Below are 17,899 nucleotides of genomic sequence, written 5' to 3' on the forward strand. Positions count from 1 at the left end.
TGTGGAGGTACAAGTGACTTTGTGCATGAAGAGGAGGGCACCAGAGCTCACTGCAGCCCAGCACCTGACACAGCTCCTGGGCTCTGGTGAGCCACCGACATGAACAGCTGTGGCAGCTTCCAGCTGAATGCTGGAGAAAAGTAGGTCACAAATCTGAAATTCGTCATTCAGCCATGGATGTGGAAGGCACAGAGCAAGCACAGAAAGGGAATTTAACGCCCGTGAAGGGCAGGCAGGAGCTGGCACTGAGCGGGGGCTTTGGGCTCCTCTCAGCCCGGAGCGTTTCGGGTCGGGGGGCAGCGTCCTGCTCCAGCGGCATTCGCCGCACAACTCGGATCGATTTGCTCGGGCTTTGGGTCTTGAAACGTCGAAGAATTTTGCCCCCCCGTTTTATATCACGATGCTCCATATTTCTGCCCTTCTTTGGGGGGCAGGCTCAAGCCACAGATCCTGTCTCTAACCTGCTCAGCCACATACGCAAGCTTTCTGTGAAGTGCTCCCCCCACCCCCGCCCCCCACGCTCGGTGCAGCCGCCTCAGAGCCTCCCCAGAGCTCCCCTCAGAGCCCCGGCCGCGCTCCCGCCTCCCGCCGCCATTCCCGACGGGCGCGGCTCGATCGCTCGGCGCTCCCCGCCCGGCCGCATCGGGCTCGGCGCTCGGCGGCGCGGCCTGGCGGGGCGGAAGCGGCGCCGTCTGCTCGGCCCGGCTCGGCCCGGCTCGGCTCGGCTCGGCCCGGGCGGGGGCCGCCATGGTTTAAAGGGGCCGTGAGGGGAGGAGGAGGAGGAGGAGGGCAGCGGGACGGAGCCATGAACCTGCTGCCGGCCAACCCGCACGGCAACGGGCTGCTCTACGCCGGCTTCAACCAGGACCACGGTGAGGGGGGCGGGTGAGGCGCCCTGAGGGGGCTGGGGGCGCCCTGAGGGGAGCGGGGCCCTGTGAGGGGCAGCCTCGGGTTGAATCCTCGCGTGTGAGGGGGGCTCAGTCCCTCCCGTGCCCTGCCGGCCCTCAGAGGGCCCGGGGGGGGCTGGGGGCTGGGGGTGGGCGCCCTGGGGTGCCCCAGAGGCCGGGTGCTGGCCTGGCCCCCCGCAGGGTGCGCGGCCTCGCCTCAAGAAGCGGGCTGAAGGGGCGTCCCGGAGCCGTGCTGCTCGAGGGGTGAGGCGCGGAGTGCCGCTTTCTGGGGTAACTGCTTCGAGCTGTGACTTTGTGTCTGGCTGGAGCTGTGAAGTGTTTGTTAAAATGCTGATCGTAGCCGTGGGGGAGCGCAGGGTGCCGTCTGCGGACCGCCAGCGAGCCGCAGGGCTGCGCGCTGGGTTTATTTACTTCTTTGTGTGGAGAGGGGGAGGCCCTGTGCTAGAGAGGGGCTCCCCGTGCCTCGTCTGGCTCTTACAACATAAAAATAGCACCGGCCCTATGAATAAGTGTCCTCTTGTGGAAGAAGGAATGGGAAGTCATCATTTTGTAACACCCCCCACTCTTACCAAATAGTGCTCTTGCTTAAGACAGTCTTGCAGCCTCTGTCACTGCAGGTGGCAGTTCCCATACCTGTTGCCGGTGCTCTCGAAGTGATGTGTTAACGAGGCTTACCCAGCGATTCCAAGCTAACATCTCTGCTGAGGCTCTTGTCGGTAGTATATCAAGCTGTTAATGAAGTGAGCTTCTTGGTAGCTCTGCTCAAGCAACCCTGTTAACTCAAAAACAATAGCATAGTCTGTTCTCGAGCAACTCTGTTTGCACGTGCTTTTGTCTTGCATCTACAGCAGAGATGGAAAAAGATTAGCAAGGATGTGCTTCACTGCAGATCTGTGGGGTCTGTAGTGTTTGATACTTGGCCTGTGATGGTTGGATTGTACAGAAGAACTATATAAGAAGGTAGGAATTTCTTCTCCTGCGAGATGCCTTTAGAACATCATTTTACCATGTAAAACATGTTCTTGTTGCAAAGGCTTCCCTAAATTCTGTAGCAGTTAACACAAATTAAACACTCTTTTGAAATGTGGAATCCAAAGTATGTTAAGGAACTTGTCTGCGGTATCTGTGTGCTCTGTGAACTGAGGTGCTTACTCCCAACAGTATTCAAGTCCTGTCCCACATAGTCTGGCCAGCCGCCTGGATAACAACAACCAAAAAGAAGTGAACAAAAAACAAGTTTGGTTTTCACTTGCAAGCTCCAGCAGCTCTTCGTGGTTGTGGTGGTGACTTGTGGACTGTAGGTAGCATGCAAACTCTGTGTTAGGTTAGGGCCTTTTTCCAAGTGTTCTGGAAGGGCAAGTCCTCGGCTGCTCAAAGGCAAGTTGATAAGAGGAAAAGCTCATTTCTTCCATGTTGCTTCTCCCAAAAATAGAAATATGAGTCACTTGAGTGCTGAAGCTTAGTAGTGTGGGTGTCTGCATATATTGTCACAATAACCTAATTTCTTAGTAATTTAAGACGAGCCAATCCCATAACAATAGGAAGATGGGAGGAATGATCTAATAAGGCTCTTCCAGTCCTAACTTCCGTGGCTGACGAGTGATAAAGCTAACGTCCGCAGTTTTTCTGAGGCATACTTCCCTTGCTCTGTTTTGAGCAATCCTGTGTCTTCATACTGGGTACCCTTCCCATCTTTTTGTTTTTAAATTTAGAAGCATACAAAGCAGCCTGTGTTGTGCGGTGTTCTCAGGTGTTCAAAAAGAGAATGCTCTTAAGTTCTTAATTTCACTTTTCTAATGCTTTCAGAGGAACATTAAAGCACTTGATAGAAATGAATAGACAAACTCAATAATAAGCTCCATACCAGAAAGCATACCTGTCAGTCACTGACAGGTTTCTCTTGTTGCTGCTGTAGTCTAAAGCTAGTTTGAGAGCTGAGGTGTGGACTTTTTCTGGTGTAGGAACACTTGGCTTATTCATTTGAGCTCGTGTAGTGAACTGAAATGCTTGGCTATAGGACCCCATAAATTAGGATGTGAGTAGGTTTCTGTGCTTTCCTTTATGGCTTTAGACAAAGCTTCCCGTTGCAAGGAAATTGAATGTGCTAGGAGCTGCTTCTGCCATACTAATGTCCCCAGGCTTCACTATGGTGGTTTTTGGATCTTAGGCCCTACAGCGTGCAGGTCTCTCTGTCAGCTTTTGGCACCTTCTAGCTTAGTCATGAATTTAACCCTTTCTTTTTCTTTGTTTTTAGAAGAGCAGACAAAAGCCCCCATGGCCTCGCAGGGACTGTTGACAAGTAATACTTACTGCAGGACCAGGCACAGCTCCAGGTTAGGGTAATAATTCTGGGGAGATTCAGTTTTACCTTGCATCTGAATCAAAACTTTTAACAGCGTCTGAGTTGTCTTCTCTGTCAGTGGCTCTCTGACAGCGTGCCTGTCCCTTCTCAAAAATGAGATGTGGGCTTGCTGCTGAGGGAAGCATAGCTGTTACTGCAACAATTCCCACTCTCTGCTTCTGGCAGCCCCTTCCCAATTACACATCCAGCTTACAAGTCACAGTGGTACAGGTGAACTGGTGGACTTGTGATCACACTGGTAAATACTGGGATCAGGTAGGAAACACTGGGCTCCAAAGCTGGTTCCATAACCTGGAATCGAAATGTGCGGTCATCTTTGTTTTTTTTTTTTCCCCTTGCCTGGCTCAGAGATTGCCATGACTAAGAACTTTGTGTATCTGTCAATAGCAATCAACTGTATGTGGAGTATCAACATTGACCCCATTCCCTCTTTTTTAATTATTTTTTGTTATGGTGTCACCAGTTAAAATGGAGATATTCCCAAGATGAAGTGCAGCTGATGTCTTTGTCACAAGGTTAGCCCTGCAGAAAAGCTGTAGCAGTGCTACAGGAAATGTTACGTCTGCATTTTATTGCATTAGGCGTGTTCTGTTTGGGTCTGTCATAAGCTTTGGGTATTAACACAAGGAAAACTTCTGAGCTCTTTTAGTATAGAACAGTTTCACCATCCTTCTTCTTCCGCTTTCCTGGAAATAAGATATGCTGGTTTAAAACTATCACTGGAGAAATAATTATATGGATACACACTGCAGGTACCAGAAGCAGATTAGTTCTCATCCTGTGCAGTATTACTTCCTGTAGCAAGAAATGTTTTCCATTATCATTTCTCTTCTGGTAATCCGAGTGAAGTATACTGAAAGAGGTGGCAGCTTGTTAGTGCTGTTGTTTCCGTGCAGGGAGCTCTTACGTATTCAGCTGTCAGAGCAAGCTAAAGAGTGATGCACCAGGAAGGGAGAAGGGGAATTAATTTAGTTTACTTAAATATCTACTTCAATATGTTTATTAATCTTTCTGTAATTATTATGTTTTCGTGCATGTGTGTGTTTGATTTGTTTTCATTTCCTGTGCATTTACGTGGGTAAAGAAGAACTTTGCACGCTGAATTCATTACAGCAGTTTGGACAGGGTAAAGTGCCTGTGAGTCTTCTGGGCTTGGGGGTTTGTGGTTTTTGTTTTGTTTGTTTTAGGGTTTGTTTTGGGTTTGTTTTTCCTGTTCACTGACTATTGTGCTGTTAGAAGAAATTAGTATATTGTGCCTGTGACTCTGCTTTTAACGATGATACATAAAAAGGGTTTTTCCCTTTCTATATTGAGGCTTGCAGAGGTGGATTTTAGAGGAGTTTTTCCTTTGTATGTATGAGCTCATTGAACAGGAACCCTAAGGATGCTTCCAAGCTTACACCCACACACTTGTGAGATAGAGATACTGGTCTGTAAAGCAGAGCACAGATGTAGTGCTTTTTCTGTTGTTGTTTGGTTTGTTCTTTAAGTACTGTTTGGAGTGAAACTCCTGAAGTATTAAGAAAGAACCTAAAACTGGCATTTTTGGTCATCTTCTCCCCGTCCCTCTGAAGCTGTGGGGGTTTTAAGTTAGCGCTGTTGTCAGGATCAAGTTTGTTACGTGTTCCTGTACTGTTATGTGAGAACACTGATTTTATTATTATTATTTTGTTATTCTTTGTGTTGTGGCTTTCCCATATAACAGCTACTGCTGTGACATTCAATCTGTGTGGAAAAGGGTGTTACCAATTGTGTTGTTTCTTCTGATACCTTAAACCGTATGAAGAAATGAGCGGCAGAAGATGTAGTGAATGCTGCTTGCTTGCCCTTCAGTGAGCACATGTGCCTTGTCCTTTGAGCTTTCGTGCAGGTATGGTTTGCCCACAACACAGCCAGGCCTGCTACCATCTTGTCTGGCCATGTGTGACCCTTTCCTTCTGAGTCCTTGTGGCAGCCTCTGAGGCACGGCCCCGCATGAGGTGGGAGGAAGGCGCTGGGTGCATGGGTCTGAGCAGGTGGTGTGGGCACTGCAGGCAGGCTGGGCCTGAGGGCCTCCTTCCCCTCTGGGGGCCTTTCAACACGTCTCCCCGGCTTTCAGTTGGGGGTGAAACCATTGCAGCCACCGCAATGTGTCAGGATGCGGACGGGCTCTGATGACTCTCTTCCAATTTGGAGACTGTAACAGAATTTTTGATGCAGTGAATATACGGTGTATAGCAACTGATGTTCTGTCAGTCTGTCTCAGTGATGCTTGCTGCTGCTTAATGACTTGTAATTGCTCTGACCTCGCACTGGCACTTCTTTATGTCAGTAACTGCATTCACCCTCTAGCGGATAAAGCAGCAGGATGGGATGCTGATGGTTTGATGGATTCTGCTAAAAAGGCATGTTTGTGCTTCTGTATGCAAGTGTAGCTGAAATTTTACTTTTTTTGTTTTACTTTTCCAGTTCTAAAATGTAATTTTTCCAATTATTTTCCTCATTTAGACCCAAGCTCTTGTTATGTTTGTTATTAGCATCTGACACTCCTGGGCTCTCTTGGAGCTTTCTTAAAAAGCTATTCTTGATAAGCTCTCTTCTGCAGAAACACAAACAATGGGTTGTGTTTGATATCTTGTAATCATGGGGTAAATTCTGACCTAGTAAGAAAGGAAGGGTTTTGCTTCGTAACAACTGTGGGACCATAACTTTTAAGAGGCAAGTTTCCTTCCCTTGGCATTGCATGTAGGACACAGATGGGTTGTGAATCGCTCCCCTTTCCTTCTATTGTTTCCTCACCTGTCAAAAAAGAATACCAAGAACTTTCCACCACAGAGGACAACTTCTCTGAATGCTTTTCACGTGCAAATGCTAACAAAGCTGGCAAGTGGTCATGGGCCTCCTTTTAACCCTGCAGTTATTGAGTAATGCTCTCCTAACCTTCTGGTTCTGGCGTAGATCTTCAGCAGACCTCACGATGACTATATGTGTGTGTATATATCTGTGTATGTGCTTTTTACTACAGGATGCTTTGCATGTGGAATGGAAAATGGATTCCGAGTTTATAATGCAGATCCACTCAAAGAAAAAGAGAAACAAGGTAAAATGCTTAATTATTCTACCATGCTAGTTCTGTGTTGGAAGCTCAGTCTCCTGAGCTTTTTTTTTTTCTGTAAGATTCTTGCCTAGCTCTCGCTTTTACATCACTGGAAGGCTTACAATCAAGCCTCAGGAAGGAAATCCAGGTTGGTCTCAGGGGGACTCTTACTTATGCCACTGCCTTGTCAGATGTTCAGATGCTATTAATTTGCATAAAGCTGGCTGCTGATGAAGTTCTCACCTTCTTGCAGCAGCTGAACTGCAGTAGCTGTTGCTAATGTTTGTTGCCCTGGGTAGGAGATAAGTTTTCTGGCTGCTCACAAGTGGGAGAAGAGTTGCTTGCTGCAACAATATTGTGTGTCACCAAGAGAAGTTGTTCTGTTCTTGTGCGGTGGGTGATCTAGCATAGCAATAAAACTACTGCCTTTTTACCGGAGATCTGAGCGTAACACTTTGTACTTGCTTAGATTACTGCTTGCAAGAGCACTGAATTCAGACCTCTAATGCTCTATACTACATATTCTCTATATTTCTAAAAAATCTAGGCTGATCTCAGTGCAGTAGAACACCTATTGTGCCTTAACAGAAACGAGTAGGTGAGCTGTGTTAACAGGTAATGGGGCTCTCACCAGAAAGCAAATGTAATTGAGTCAAAATAAGGGAAAATGAAATCCAACAATGTGATGCTAACTCCAAGTGTAGGAGGAAAACTGACATGCTAAACAGGTTTCCCAGTGCTTTCAGTCTGTGGTGATAAACTAGAAAGGAGATTTAGAAAAGGAAAAATGTACTTTAAATAGGTCTGCAATTCCTGTGAAACCACTGTTCACATGGCCAAAGCCGACAAGCCATTTTCCGTTCTGAACAGTAAATCATTCTGTGAGCATCGTGTCTTGGAGCTGTCGTCTGTGGTAGTGTGCTAAAAGAATCAGAAGTCAGGTTGAAGTCCCGTTGAGTTCATCGCCAAAACTCTCCCTGATGGTAGCTCTGGACATTTTTCAAGGCCTCTAGAAAACTGCTGTGACTCATAAGAAATGAGTCAGATTCCCTTTCACACTTTGTTCTGTGTATTTCTACATCCAGCATAGTCTGACCTCTCAATATCAGTCTTGTTCACCGCTCAGGTGTTTTACTCTATGAGTCAGTGGAACAGTGTCCCAGGTGGAACTCATCTACTTGTTTGATATCTGTTAACTCAGCATGAAACCGAGTTTTAATTCTTGTACCTTATGGTTTTCCATAAAGTCACTCATCTAAGCATCAGCTGTCAGAGCTGTAAATCTAATGAATCAAGTGTCTGTTCTACCATAGATTCACCTTACCACACGTTCTTAAAGTCTCAAGTTATCGTACTGACAAGTATTTTCAGACTTCCAGTGGTAATACTTCATAGCAGCATGTGCTGTCAGGCTTTTAATGCTTTAATGGAGTTAAGAGGAGGATCTGGTGGACACAGGGGTAGTGGTCACATACATCTGTTCTGGATGGAAATTCAGCAGTCAAAAGTCATGTTGAAGAAACCACAATGACTTGTACAAAATTCAAGGTTTAACTGCTCCAACGTGAGTATCTTTCCAGGCATCTATTTTCAGCATTGTGTGGCCAAGCCCTAACATCCAGATGTGCTGTAGTGCCTCTTGATGCCTGAATCTACCTTCATCGTATCCTTCATGCATATGTCTAAATCTTTCCATTGTAGTATTTCCTCCCACATCCGTTATTTTTTTTCTTTCTCCTATCCCTGTTTCTGACAGTAGGTCTTTCTTGATTCCTTGTGAAATTTCAACTTTCCCTCTAGCTTTGAAATAGAAAGACAGATGAAACCAGGAGTCTTACTGGAGCCTGTCCCTGTGAGGAGGTGTTGGACAGTCTGTTAAAGGAGGTTTGGTTTTTGACTCAGGTCATCTGAAGACCACAGTTATGGCCTCTCTTCCCCTGTGGAATGCCAAGCTTCCCTCTAAGCTACGTAAACAAAACCAAGACCCCACTCAAATGTCATCAGATAATAAGAGAATTTGTCTATGAAATCCCCTGGTTGATGCTTTATTCTTTCATGAGCATGGTGTCTCATTCTACTTCCTCTGCAGATAAGGTTAAGAAGAAAAAAAATTTCCTAGCACTGTAATTAAGAAACTGACTGTACCAGCTGATCTGTTTTGCTTTTGTTACGTTTCCTGCATGGTGTAAAACTTGAGTGGAGGCTCAGTGGGGCTGGACCACACTGAACTGTTCTAGCAGCTATGGGATGTTCCAGAGAACATAATTAGAGATTCTGGTTCACTTCCTACATGTATGTGTGGTTTTTGTCTTCTTTCCTCAAATCCACCAAGACTATAAAGACAAAGCTCCTTTTAAATAAAAAGGTTCATGGCCTTGTTGGTTGTAGTGTTGGCCTTATTTAAACACACAGCTTTAGCGTAAGAGAGCAACGCCAGACTTGAAGAGTGCGTGAGGGGAATTAGTTGGGGAAATAACTTCAGTGAATTAATCAGTGTTTCTAAATGTTTTTACAAAACCACTATGTAATAGAAATAATTAAGCTACCATGATATTTCTTGACCTCTCACAAAATGTTTCTATGGAGTTTTAAAATGTTGCTGTGTTGTTTGCTCTATATTATAAAATGAGGCCTGTCCCAACTGGCTGACAACAGCAGCAGTGATCTTTGCTGTGAGGGATAAAACAGCTTTACTAAGAATCCTAATCTTAAATAAAACAAACAAAAACCTCTAGTTACGTGGTGTTAGGGCAACAAACATACCTCATGTCTGTCACCTCCACTCCTGGAGGATTCCGTATGGTGGCTTTTGTTGTTTTTAAGTTAGTTGGGGTAAGAAGTCTTTTTGGGTGTCTGAGCGGCGTGCTAGATAATGCAAACTTCTGTTGTAACTTCAATAAAAATTAGAAGACATTTTAACAGGTTGTGATGCTCTTCAATAAAATACATTTGTCTTCCAGAATTTTTAGAAGGCGGAGTTGGCCATGTCGAAATGCTGTTTCGTTGCAACTATTTAGCACTAGTAGGTGGAGGAAAAAAGCCGAAGTACCCACCTAACAAAGGTACTGCCGTGAGTCTCCAGGAATTGTCTGTAATGTGTGTCTTGCTAGGCTGTGTGGAACTGTCAAAAGAACTCCAAAATACCAGCCTTGAGCTGGGGTCAAGTATTCTGAAGGTTGGGTGGGAAGGGAGGCTGCGGCAGGTCTAGGTAGGTGTGGTGAAATTTGTTGTATTATTGCTGCCGCAGTGCTAACAATCAGGGATCTGCAATGACTACTCTCTCAGAGCAGAGCCCTCTGTGCTTCTGTTAACTTCGCAAAGGGTGTCCTGTAGCTCAACAGTCCTGTGGCTCAGCAGCCTAAGGGGGGAAGAGGGCCCTGGCTGGCAGGCTTATTAGGAAAACATTGTTTTATTCTAAGGGTTGTCAGTGAAATAAAGAAACAGTCCCGCCTTCCACTCCCCCCCCCCCCCCCCCCCAAAAAAAAAAAAAAAAATCATGTCTTTAGAAAAAGGTATTTTTATTATCAGCTTTTGAATTTTGTTTACCAGCTCCTACCTGCAGGAGCCATGGGTTGGTATGCAGTTGCTAAATACCTTATGGCTAGCAGCACGCCAGGCTGTAACTGCTTCAGTTACTGGATGCACCTCCTAGTCTCAGGAACTAGAAGTTGTTGTAATGCAGACACTGGATCTTCAGATATGCCTTGATGAACTAATGCAGTCTCTGCACTGTTCCAGTAATGATCTGGGATGATCTGAAGAAGAAGACTGTCATTGAGATAGAATTTTCTACAGAAGTCAAAGCAGTTAAGCTGCGAAGAGACAGGTAGGTGCAACACACTTGTTTCAAATGCACGGATTGGCCTTGTGCACGCATTTCTGACTGTACATAGGAATAGATTTTGGTTAACTCTTAGCTCTAACTGCTAATGCTTATCTAAAACAGGCTTTCAGGGGCAAGCGTTGTATGTTAATAGATCACAACCCAAGAATCTGAAACCTTGATGAAAAGCCTGTAGGACTTTTTAGCCCCCTAATAAAGGGAGACATTCTCAAGTGGCTACTGTTGACAGTGTTTTTTTCCATGTATGGAGTGCGAAGGGAATTCAAGTGAATCTCTAGAGCAAGAGCTGTTATTAGGAGTTGGAGTTTTGTGTAAGTGTGGGTGGGTGGGGGTTCTGCTGCCATAGCTTTAGATAAAAGTGCTTTGCAGGCTCGTAGCTGTGCTTTTTGCAAGTCTGTAGAGTGGGAGGAAATAATATAGCCATTAAATCTTGAAAGCCTTTGCAGTCCTGAATTAATATACAGGTCCCTCTTTTAACCCTTAACCCCCACCAAGTCATAAGAATTTATTGTCTCTTGCAGAATTGTGGTAGTCCTGGACTCCATGATTAAAGTTTTCACGTTCACACACAATCCCCACCAGCTGCACGTCTTTGAAACCTGCTACAACCCTAAAGGTTAGTGGTGTCTGTGGGCTGGGGGATGGAAACAGTTTTATTCTGTTCTTTTAATGCTATTTATGTTTAGATGCCTGAATCTGTTTCACTTAGTAAGTCATTAAACAGTTTACTTACAACATTACAGCCATGCCCTTTGGAGATGTTTTTGTTTTTATAAAATGGTTATTAAAATATATTCACGCTTGGCACAGAAAAGCTTTTTCATGTGCTCCTATTATGTTACAGTTGATTTGTGGAGAAGCTGTGTGTTTTCTTAGGTAAAGAATCTGTGAACGTAATGCTAAAAGCTTAATTGTCAACACAAAATATTAAAGTGCATCATCCCTCTTTTCTAATCAAGTTAGAGTGTCTAGAGAGTTACTCTCCACAGTGTCAAGGAGAGACTAATTAGCAAGGAATGACCGCTCCTTTGTGGAAATGAGCTGAATCTGAAATGTCAGGCAGTATCCTGAACCAAGCAGAGTATTAGTGCCCCAGGCTGAATACCGTCTAGTGCAGTGCTGCCAGCTCTAGGCTCTTGAGTACGTGTGGCTGGGACAGGGCTCAGGTTTGACCCTGAGGAATAGGCTCTTTGCAGTGGCATTACTTATAGAAAAGGAGAGGGTGCTTCTTGGAAGAAGAGCCTGGAGAACAAGGAGATCTGCACGCTCCTGGGTCAGCTGCACACTTAGGACAAGCTGTGTAAGTGAAGGGCTAAACCTGGAGGGGTGTAATAGTGACTGTGATTCTCTGCCTCCAGGCACAGCTGTGTGCAGCTGTGATGGTTGTCAGGGTCCCAAAGCACATGCGAGCGAGGCTCTGGGAGCTGGGCCTGTTTAGTCTTGCAGAAAGGAAACTGAAGGGCTTATCCACAGCTGGTGGCCTACGCCTACTCAAAGGACAGTTAGAGAAAGGATGGAGCTGAACTCTTCCTGAAAGTGAGGGACACTATAACAAGGGATACTGGCCGTGCTTTGTATCTTGGGAGGATCAGCTTGGAGATAAGGATGATGTCCTCTCTGGTAGGAGCTCAGGAACCCCATCTTCTGAGGTTTTCAAGCCTACTAGAAGCAAACATGGAATTTCTGGTTGCATTCAAGGCAGTACAATGTAAATACCCAGTTACTGGGAGTTAGCCCAGTGACTTACAAACTGTTAGGCATAAGGTGGAAGATAAAGTAGCATGTTGGTTCTTGGAATACCCACCCATCGCTCTGCTAGCTGTGGACTGAGTGGGCAAAAATCTATTTGGTATCACCAGGACCTCAGGAGTACTCTGCTCTTATGGATGGTTCATGTTTTGGGATACTGCAGTAGCCATTAAAATTAATTTACCATTTACTATGTGCATGTTTGTTTATTTTTAAATTATTGATTTTTAGGAACTTGTTTGAAAAATTTATTAGGTTACGGAAACTGCAGTTACTTTCCTTTTCCGTTTTTGTCTTTTAGGTCTCTGTGTCCTTTGTCCAAATAGTAATAATTCTCTCCTTGCATTTCCTGGAACACATACCGGGCACGTGCAGATTGTGGATCTGGCTAATACAGAGAAGCCTCCTGTAGACATACCAGCTCATGAAGGAGTCTTGAGCTGTATAGCTTTAAACCTGCAGGGAACAAGAATTGCAACAGCATCAGAAAAAGTAAGAATATCCTCTTACCTCTGACTTACTATGCATTCTAGTGTAGTAACTCCTCATAAAATAGGAAGTCACATCCTTTCATAGGAAAGGCATAGGAGTAACTAAATGGACAATTTGTCTTTGGAAATATGCATTCTCAGTTTTTATCATCATCCTTACTGTTTCTTCAGGATACCCAAACAGCGATCCCAATGCAGTGCTTGAGGTAGCATTTCTATTCTAGCTGACTGTAGCTGTGACTCTTCAGTAGCACTTGAACAAAATTTGGCCCAAGCAGTTCACGTGTTTCGTGTTTTCTTCAATAATGTTTATCTACATTCTTTCACCTTTGTTAGTTCCTGTTGAACTTTAAAATCACTGTTAAAGAAATACTTGCAAATAGGACCGTCATACTGGAGGGCTTGAGGTCTGCTATGGCATAACTGTTTTCCTCATGTGCTTGTTCCAGGTGTTTTTATACAGTGTGTAACAATAGAAAGGTTCTTGGAATATTGACCACACTGTGTGGTCTTGAGTTTCATAGGACTACAGAATGCTGTACACTGGAAAAAAAAAAAAAAAAACTGAAGTTTCTTTGCAAAGCAAGTCAGACCTGCCTTCCCCTTAAGAACTTGAGTGGAATCTGCTAGTGAGCTGCATCTCCCAAAGTCTGGCTCCAAAGTGTCCAAATAAATGTATAGTAGATGGGCAGAAGGAGAGCTGAGTACTTGCTGCCTTCTTCTACTCAATTAAAACGAGTTTTTCAAGGATGAGCTAAATTAATCTAAGCAGTCTGTTTAGATTAGGTTCTACTACAGAGCCAATAGCTCAAGAAGCTTAAAGTAAAAGCAGACATAGTCTCTCTTAACTAGGCACAGATACTGTAAGTCCTCTAAACAAAGCTCTTAAGCTGCAAACACCATTGCTAAATAGAATAATGATCTACTGGATGACGCTAGAACTTTTTTTTTGTATAGAGTAAGTTCAAACAGCATTTGCAGACTGAGAGAAGTATATAGGCAGAACACCACATTTGAACACACTGAACATCACATCTTACATTGAGGCAAATGTCAACTTAATTTGTTGGGTGATGTTATTTACTGATGTGAGGTTGGAGAGAGGCATTTGTTAACCAGGTGTATAACATGAATTGTAGCTGACAACATATATGTGCTCTTCATCAGATGAAAGTGCTACTAGATGGTTGGCTGCTTTGAGATGCACTAACTTGTTTTAAGTCTCTGGTGTCATGTGTAGCTTACTTTCTGAAGTACAGTTATCTAAGGCAGTCTTCTATCTGTAACCTGACTTGTCTAAGAGGTCTCTTAGATTTGGATTAACACAGAAAACGAGTATGTAGTAAGTAGGTAAATAATTTTTCTAGGTGAATTCAACAGAACTAATTTGCAAGAGCAAAACTACCTGATTATATTCAAATTGAGGGGAAAAAAATAGCAATCAAAATAGTACAGAATATGGGGAACAGGCAAGAAATGATCCCCAGAACCTGGGCATGAGAAGGTATCCCCATGTCTACTTTTAATGCTTGCAAACCAATGTTGGGGCTGCACTAGGACTTTAGAATATAACTTGGATAAGACTTACTGAGTAGTTACTAAGATTGTATACCAAAGTGTTATAACAATGTATTGAGGCGGGGGGGGGAAAGAAAATTCTTCCCCAAAACTAACTCTAAGAGGATTCTAAATCTATTGAGATGAAAAACCCAACTGTCTGTCTGGGGGCATGCTAGAATGTATTCACAGATGTAAAGATACTGTCCAAGTAGTCTTCTGTAATTCCTAATATAATGCTTGATTCCTTCTCAAGGGGACCCTCATAAGAATATTTGATACTTCATCAGGGCATTTAATCCAGGAGCTAAGAAGAGGATCACAGGCAGCCAATATATACTGGTACGTTTAATTGCTTATGTTTTGTGTCTGTGCGGGCAGTGTGGTGCTGAAGCAGCTTGGTATGTGGCACCTGAGCCTCTCTGAGAACGCAGAGAGTTGCAGTCCCACAGGCACACAGCAGGACTCAGACAGAGGGGCCAGTGCTGCACCGGGCTGTGCTTCTTCCTCTTGGCCCAGTGCTAGAAGAGCTGCAGCTGTGTGAACCTAGGCAGGGTTACAGGGCATGGGAGGAAATGCATGCTTTGACAGGTTCATTTCTCTGCATTGAATGCACTGCAGCTGGGTGGACACTTGACACCAGCATACAGAGAATGCAGTGCTGCAATGTAACGCTTCCCCCAGAGACTAGGCTGAGGCACCTGGGGGTGAGTAACATTCATTATAACTCAGTGCTGCTCTGCCTCAGGCTCTTGTATGCAGAAGTTTGATTCAGTCCCCTGCTTGATGCACTCCCTGGAGAGGTGGGTAACGCGTTCTTCCACTGAACCCTGGTTATCAGGGTAGGAATGTTGCACACTTTAACGCCAACGTGCCTGCTCCTTGGAGCAAAGTCCTTGCCTTCTTTCAGCAGAGGTGGCAGCCAGTAGTGTCTGTTCCAGGGCAGTCTGCTGCTGCTAAACCTGGCCTTCCATGTTCTGATGTGTGCTCACCACCAAAGAGGGTGTTCGTTCATGTCAGCAGAGCTGCTCTGAATGGGAGAATTCCCCTCTCCTCCCTGAGAGGAGCAATTAACAACTCACCTGGCAGGCTGGCAGCTGCTGCAGGCAGCCCCAGAACTGGGATTGTACACACTGGAAACCAGGGAGTAGCTTCCAGTGGAAATACTGCAACTGTCCTTACTACCCGCAGCATTAACTTCAATCAGGATGCTTCCCTAATCTGCGTATCCAGTGACCATGGCACAGTACATATTTTTGCTGCAGAAGACCCCAAAAGAAATAAGCAGTCAAGGTATGGATTGAGCCATTCTAAGGCTTGTATGGGGGGATTGGTTGGCTTTTAATAGGGTTTAAATTGTTGGCAGTAGCAGCAGCTAATAGCTGCACTTCTTGAGCTGCTAACAGTAATCTGTTTTGCTGTTTGAATGAAGTTGTAAATTTAGGACTGTTTAGCAACTGCCCTGCTTCTACTGTCCCTTATGGAGTTGTAGAGTTCTTCCAGTAGAAAGTTGTTTGTTTTTTTCCTAGTGAGATGTTTAGTCTCTGCATTAACATGGTATTAACTCATGCATAATCATGCATTAACTCTGGTAACTTTTACAATTTCTACTTAAAAAACAAACAAACCACACTCTACTAAAATAAATCCTTTTGGCAGTTTCTGCAGTCACTTAAACATGTAAAGTAACAAAAAGGTAGTTATAGGGTCACCCTTCCATGGAAGCAGGACTGTTCATATTGCCTGATACTTAATTGGAGAAAACAAGAATGCAGTGTAAGAGCAGTTAGCGGGACCCTGACTTGTGCAAACATGCTAGCAGTTCTAGACTCTAATGAACGCCTTACCAAATTGTTACTTTTTTTTCTTTCAGTTTGGCCTCAGCCAGCTTTCTCCCCAAATACTTCAGTTCCAAATGGAGTTTTTCCAAATTTCAGGTTCCCTCAGGCTCTCCATGCATTTGTGCCTTTGGAACAGAGCCAAATGCTGTCTTAGGTGAGTAACAGCAGCTCCTTGAGGTTCTGGCTGGAGAACCAGCCTCTGAAACACACTTGCTTTGAGCTGTGGGGAGCACTCAGGCGAGGCAGTGCTGTGTGCCCATGTCAGCTGTGACCAGGAGCCATCACTGCCCAATGCTGCACCAGAGTAAGCTGTCTGGGCGCACGCTGGATGTAAGGGAGTGAGGCTGGGTGCAGTGCTAAGCCACCTGGCAGACTCCAGGCTAGGTGGCACACACTGCATGAGATACACTGTACCTCCATAACACCTGTGTCTTCTGTTGGCTTGAAAGGCCAGCTTAAACTCTAGCTAAGGTAAGAGAACAGTGCTGCTTGAACAGCTGAACTGAAAGTGACTTTGTTTTTTGTTTCAGCAATATGTGCAGATGGCAGCTACTACAAGTTCTTATTCAACCAAAAAGGGGAATGCTCAAGGGATGTCTATGCTCAGTTTCTAGAAATGACTGATGACAAGCTTTGACTGCATCAAGGGAGTGCACGGGTCAAAGTACTGCCTTGGCTATTCTGGATCTTTGGAAGGACAGTATATGAACGTCCAATACTGATCGAGAAGTTTAGCAGACCTCACTGAGAAGCCTGGCCCAACATGATCAGAACAAGCTCTGAAGTAGGGGACTACATATGTTTATTCTCATTTCTGCAAGCATTCATCATTAAAGTCTCTTTGGGTTACTGTCATCAACTCAAGTTTTCAAGATGTGGCTTTCAACAAGCTTGTGCCTATTGGGTTTCTCTTTAATCTCAACTGTGAAACGACTTTAGATAAAACACGAGTGCCTGCCAACTAAGAGATCTGCAGGGGGCTGTACAAATGTCAGGACTAGCCTTAGAAAAAGGGATGTGAAAACAGAAGATTTCAGGCATTGCTGGAAGTAGGGAAAATATTCAAGTATCATACTCAAATAAAACTCTACCAGCCTTTTTCAGAACAGGAGTACTGCCTTTCCCCTCTCTCCCCAGCACATCTTAGCCTAGCAGGGAAGAGGGGACAAGCATGGAGCCACAGCGGCCTGTAGCCTGAATCCTGCTTGAGGGGTGGAGGTAATCCTGCAGCTCTACACTACTGTTTGTGTAGTAACCACACCACTGTTGGTTAAGTTGAAGAGTCAGCACTAATTGTCTGTATGCAGTTGCTGATGGCACTTTTGGGCAGTTGCTGACCTAACTGACCTCTCTATAGTGTGTGAAGCAAGTACCCAGGGCATGTGGAACTCCTGCAGCTGTAGAGGCAATTGCTCCTGTAGGGAAAGCAGCCATTCCAGGTTTAAAAAAAACACTGCTGGTACTGGTGTCAGTTGTACTGACTGCTTCTAAAATTCCTGTGCTTCAACTGGAAGAGTGGACAGGCCACTTACACATCCAGCACAATATATGAATGCAGTGGCACAAAGTATACTTCTCTGCAATGGCTTTAAATGTGCAAACTTTTTTTTGTTTTTTTTTTGAGATGTTGCATACTAAATAATGTTTGCCTAAGGAAAGTTAGGTTAGACTAAACCACTTGCAAACTCTTTCCCCTAAATTGTTACACAGCAATTAATATTTACTGCTGAACTAAGGCATAAGATACTAAACTAGAAACTGAAATAGACACAAGCTCTCAATTAATAGCACTAAATATCTGGGGGGAGGGAAGTCTTGCTCTTCTGAAACTTTATTTCACAGATGCTTCAAATCTGACATCCCAGTTCACTTTAAGACTGTTTAGCTGCAAACTCTCTACATTTGACAAGTTTCTTTTAGTATCATGTAACATACTGAGGACTAACTTCTATGCCGATTTTGATGTCAAGGTTGCATGTTGCTTTTATGTGTATTTAATCACAGAAATTGTTTTGCACACTTATTTGTAATATGTTATTTCTTTTAAATAAAAGTGACTAATTTTGCTGTA

General features: G+C 44.4%; 1 protein-coding gene across 3 annotated transcripts; it reads left to right on the plus strand.

Moving 5' to 3' along the window:
- The first annotated feature begins 624 nt into the window (after positions 1–624).
- On the plus strand, positions 625–17,899 carry WDR45B (WD repeat domain 45B). 3 transcript variants are annotated; one of them, XM_027471477.3, is made up of 10 exons: positions 627–872; positions 6,275–6,349; positions 9,307–9,408; positions 10,085–10,172; positions 10,712–10,806; positions 12,241–12,431; positions 14,244–14,329; positions 15,179–15,280; positions 15,861–15,982; positions 16,359–17,899. In XM_027471477.3, the coding sequence occupies exons 1-10, from the start codon at positions 806–808 to the stop codon at positions 16,463–16,465; spliced, it is 1,035 nt and encodes a 344-aa protein (XP_027327278.1). In that variant the 5' UTR covers positions 627–805; the 3' UTR covers positions 16,466–17,899. The 3 variants fall into 3 exon arrangements, with proteins under 3 accessions (XP_027327279.1, XP_027327278.1, XP_071881939.1); XM_072025838.1 differs by lacking the exon at positions 627–872 and adding an exon at positions 3,191–3,241; XM_027471478.3 differs by lacking the exon at positions 6,275–6,349 and having other exon boundaries at positions 625–872.

This window comes from Anas platyrhynchos, chromosome 19 (genome assembly GCF_047663525.1).
Source record: "Anas platyrhynchos isolate ZD024472 breed Pekin duck chromosome 19, IASCAAS_PekinDuck_T2T, whole genome shotgun sequence".
NCBI lineage: Eukaryota > Metazoa > Chordata > Aves > Anseriformes > Anatidae > Anas > Anas platyrhynchos.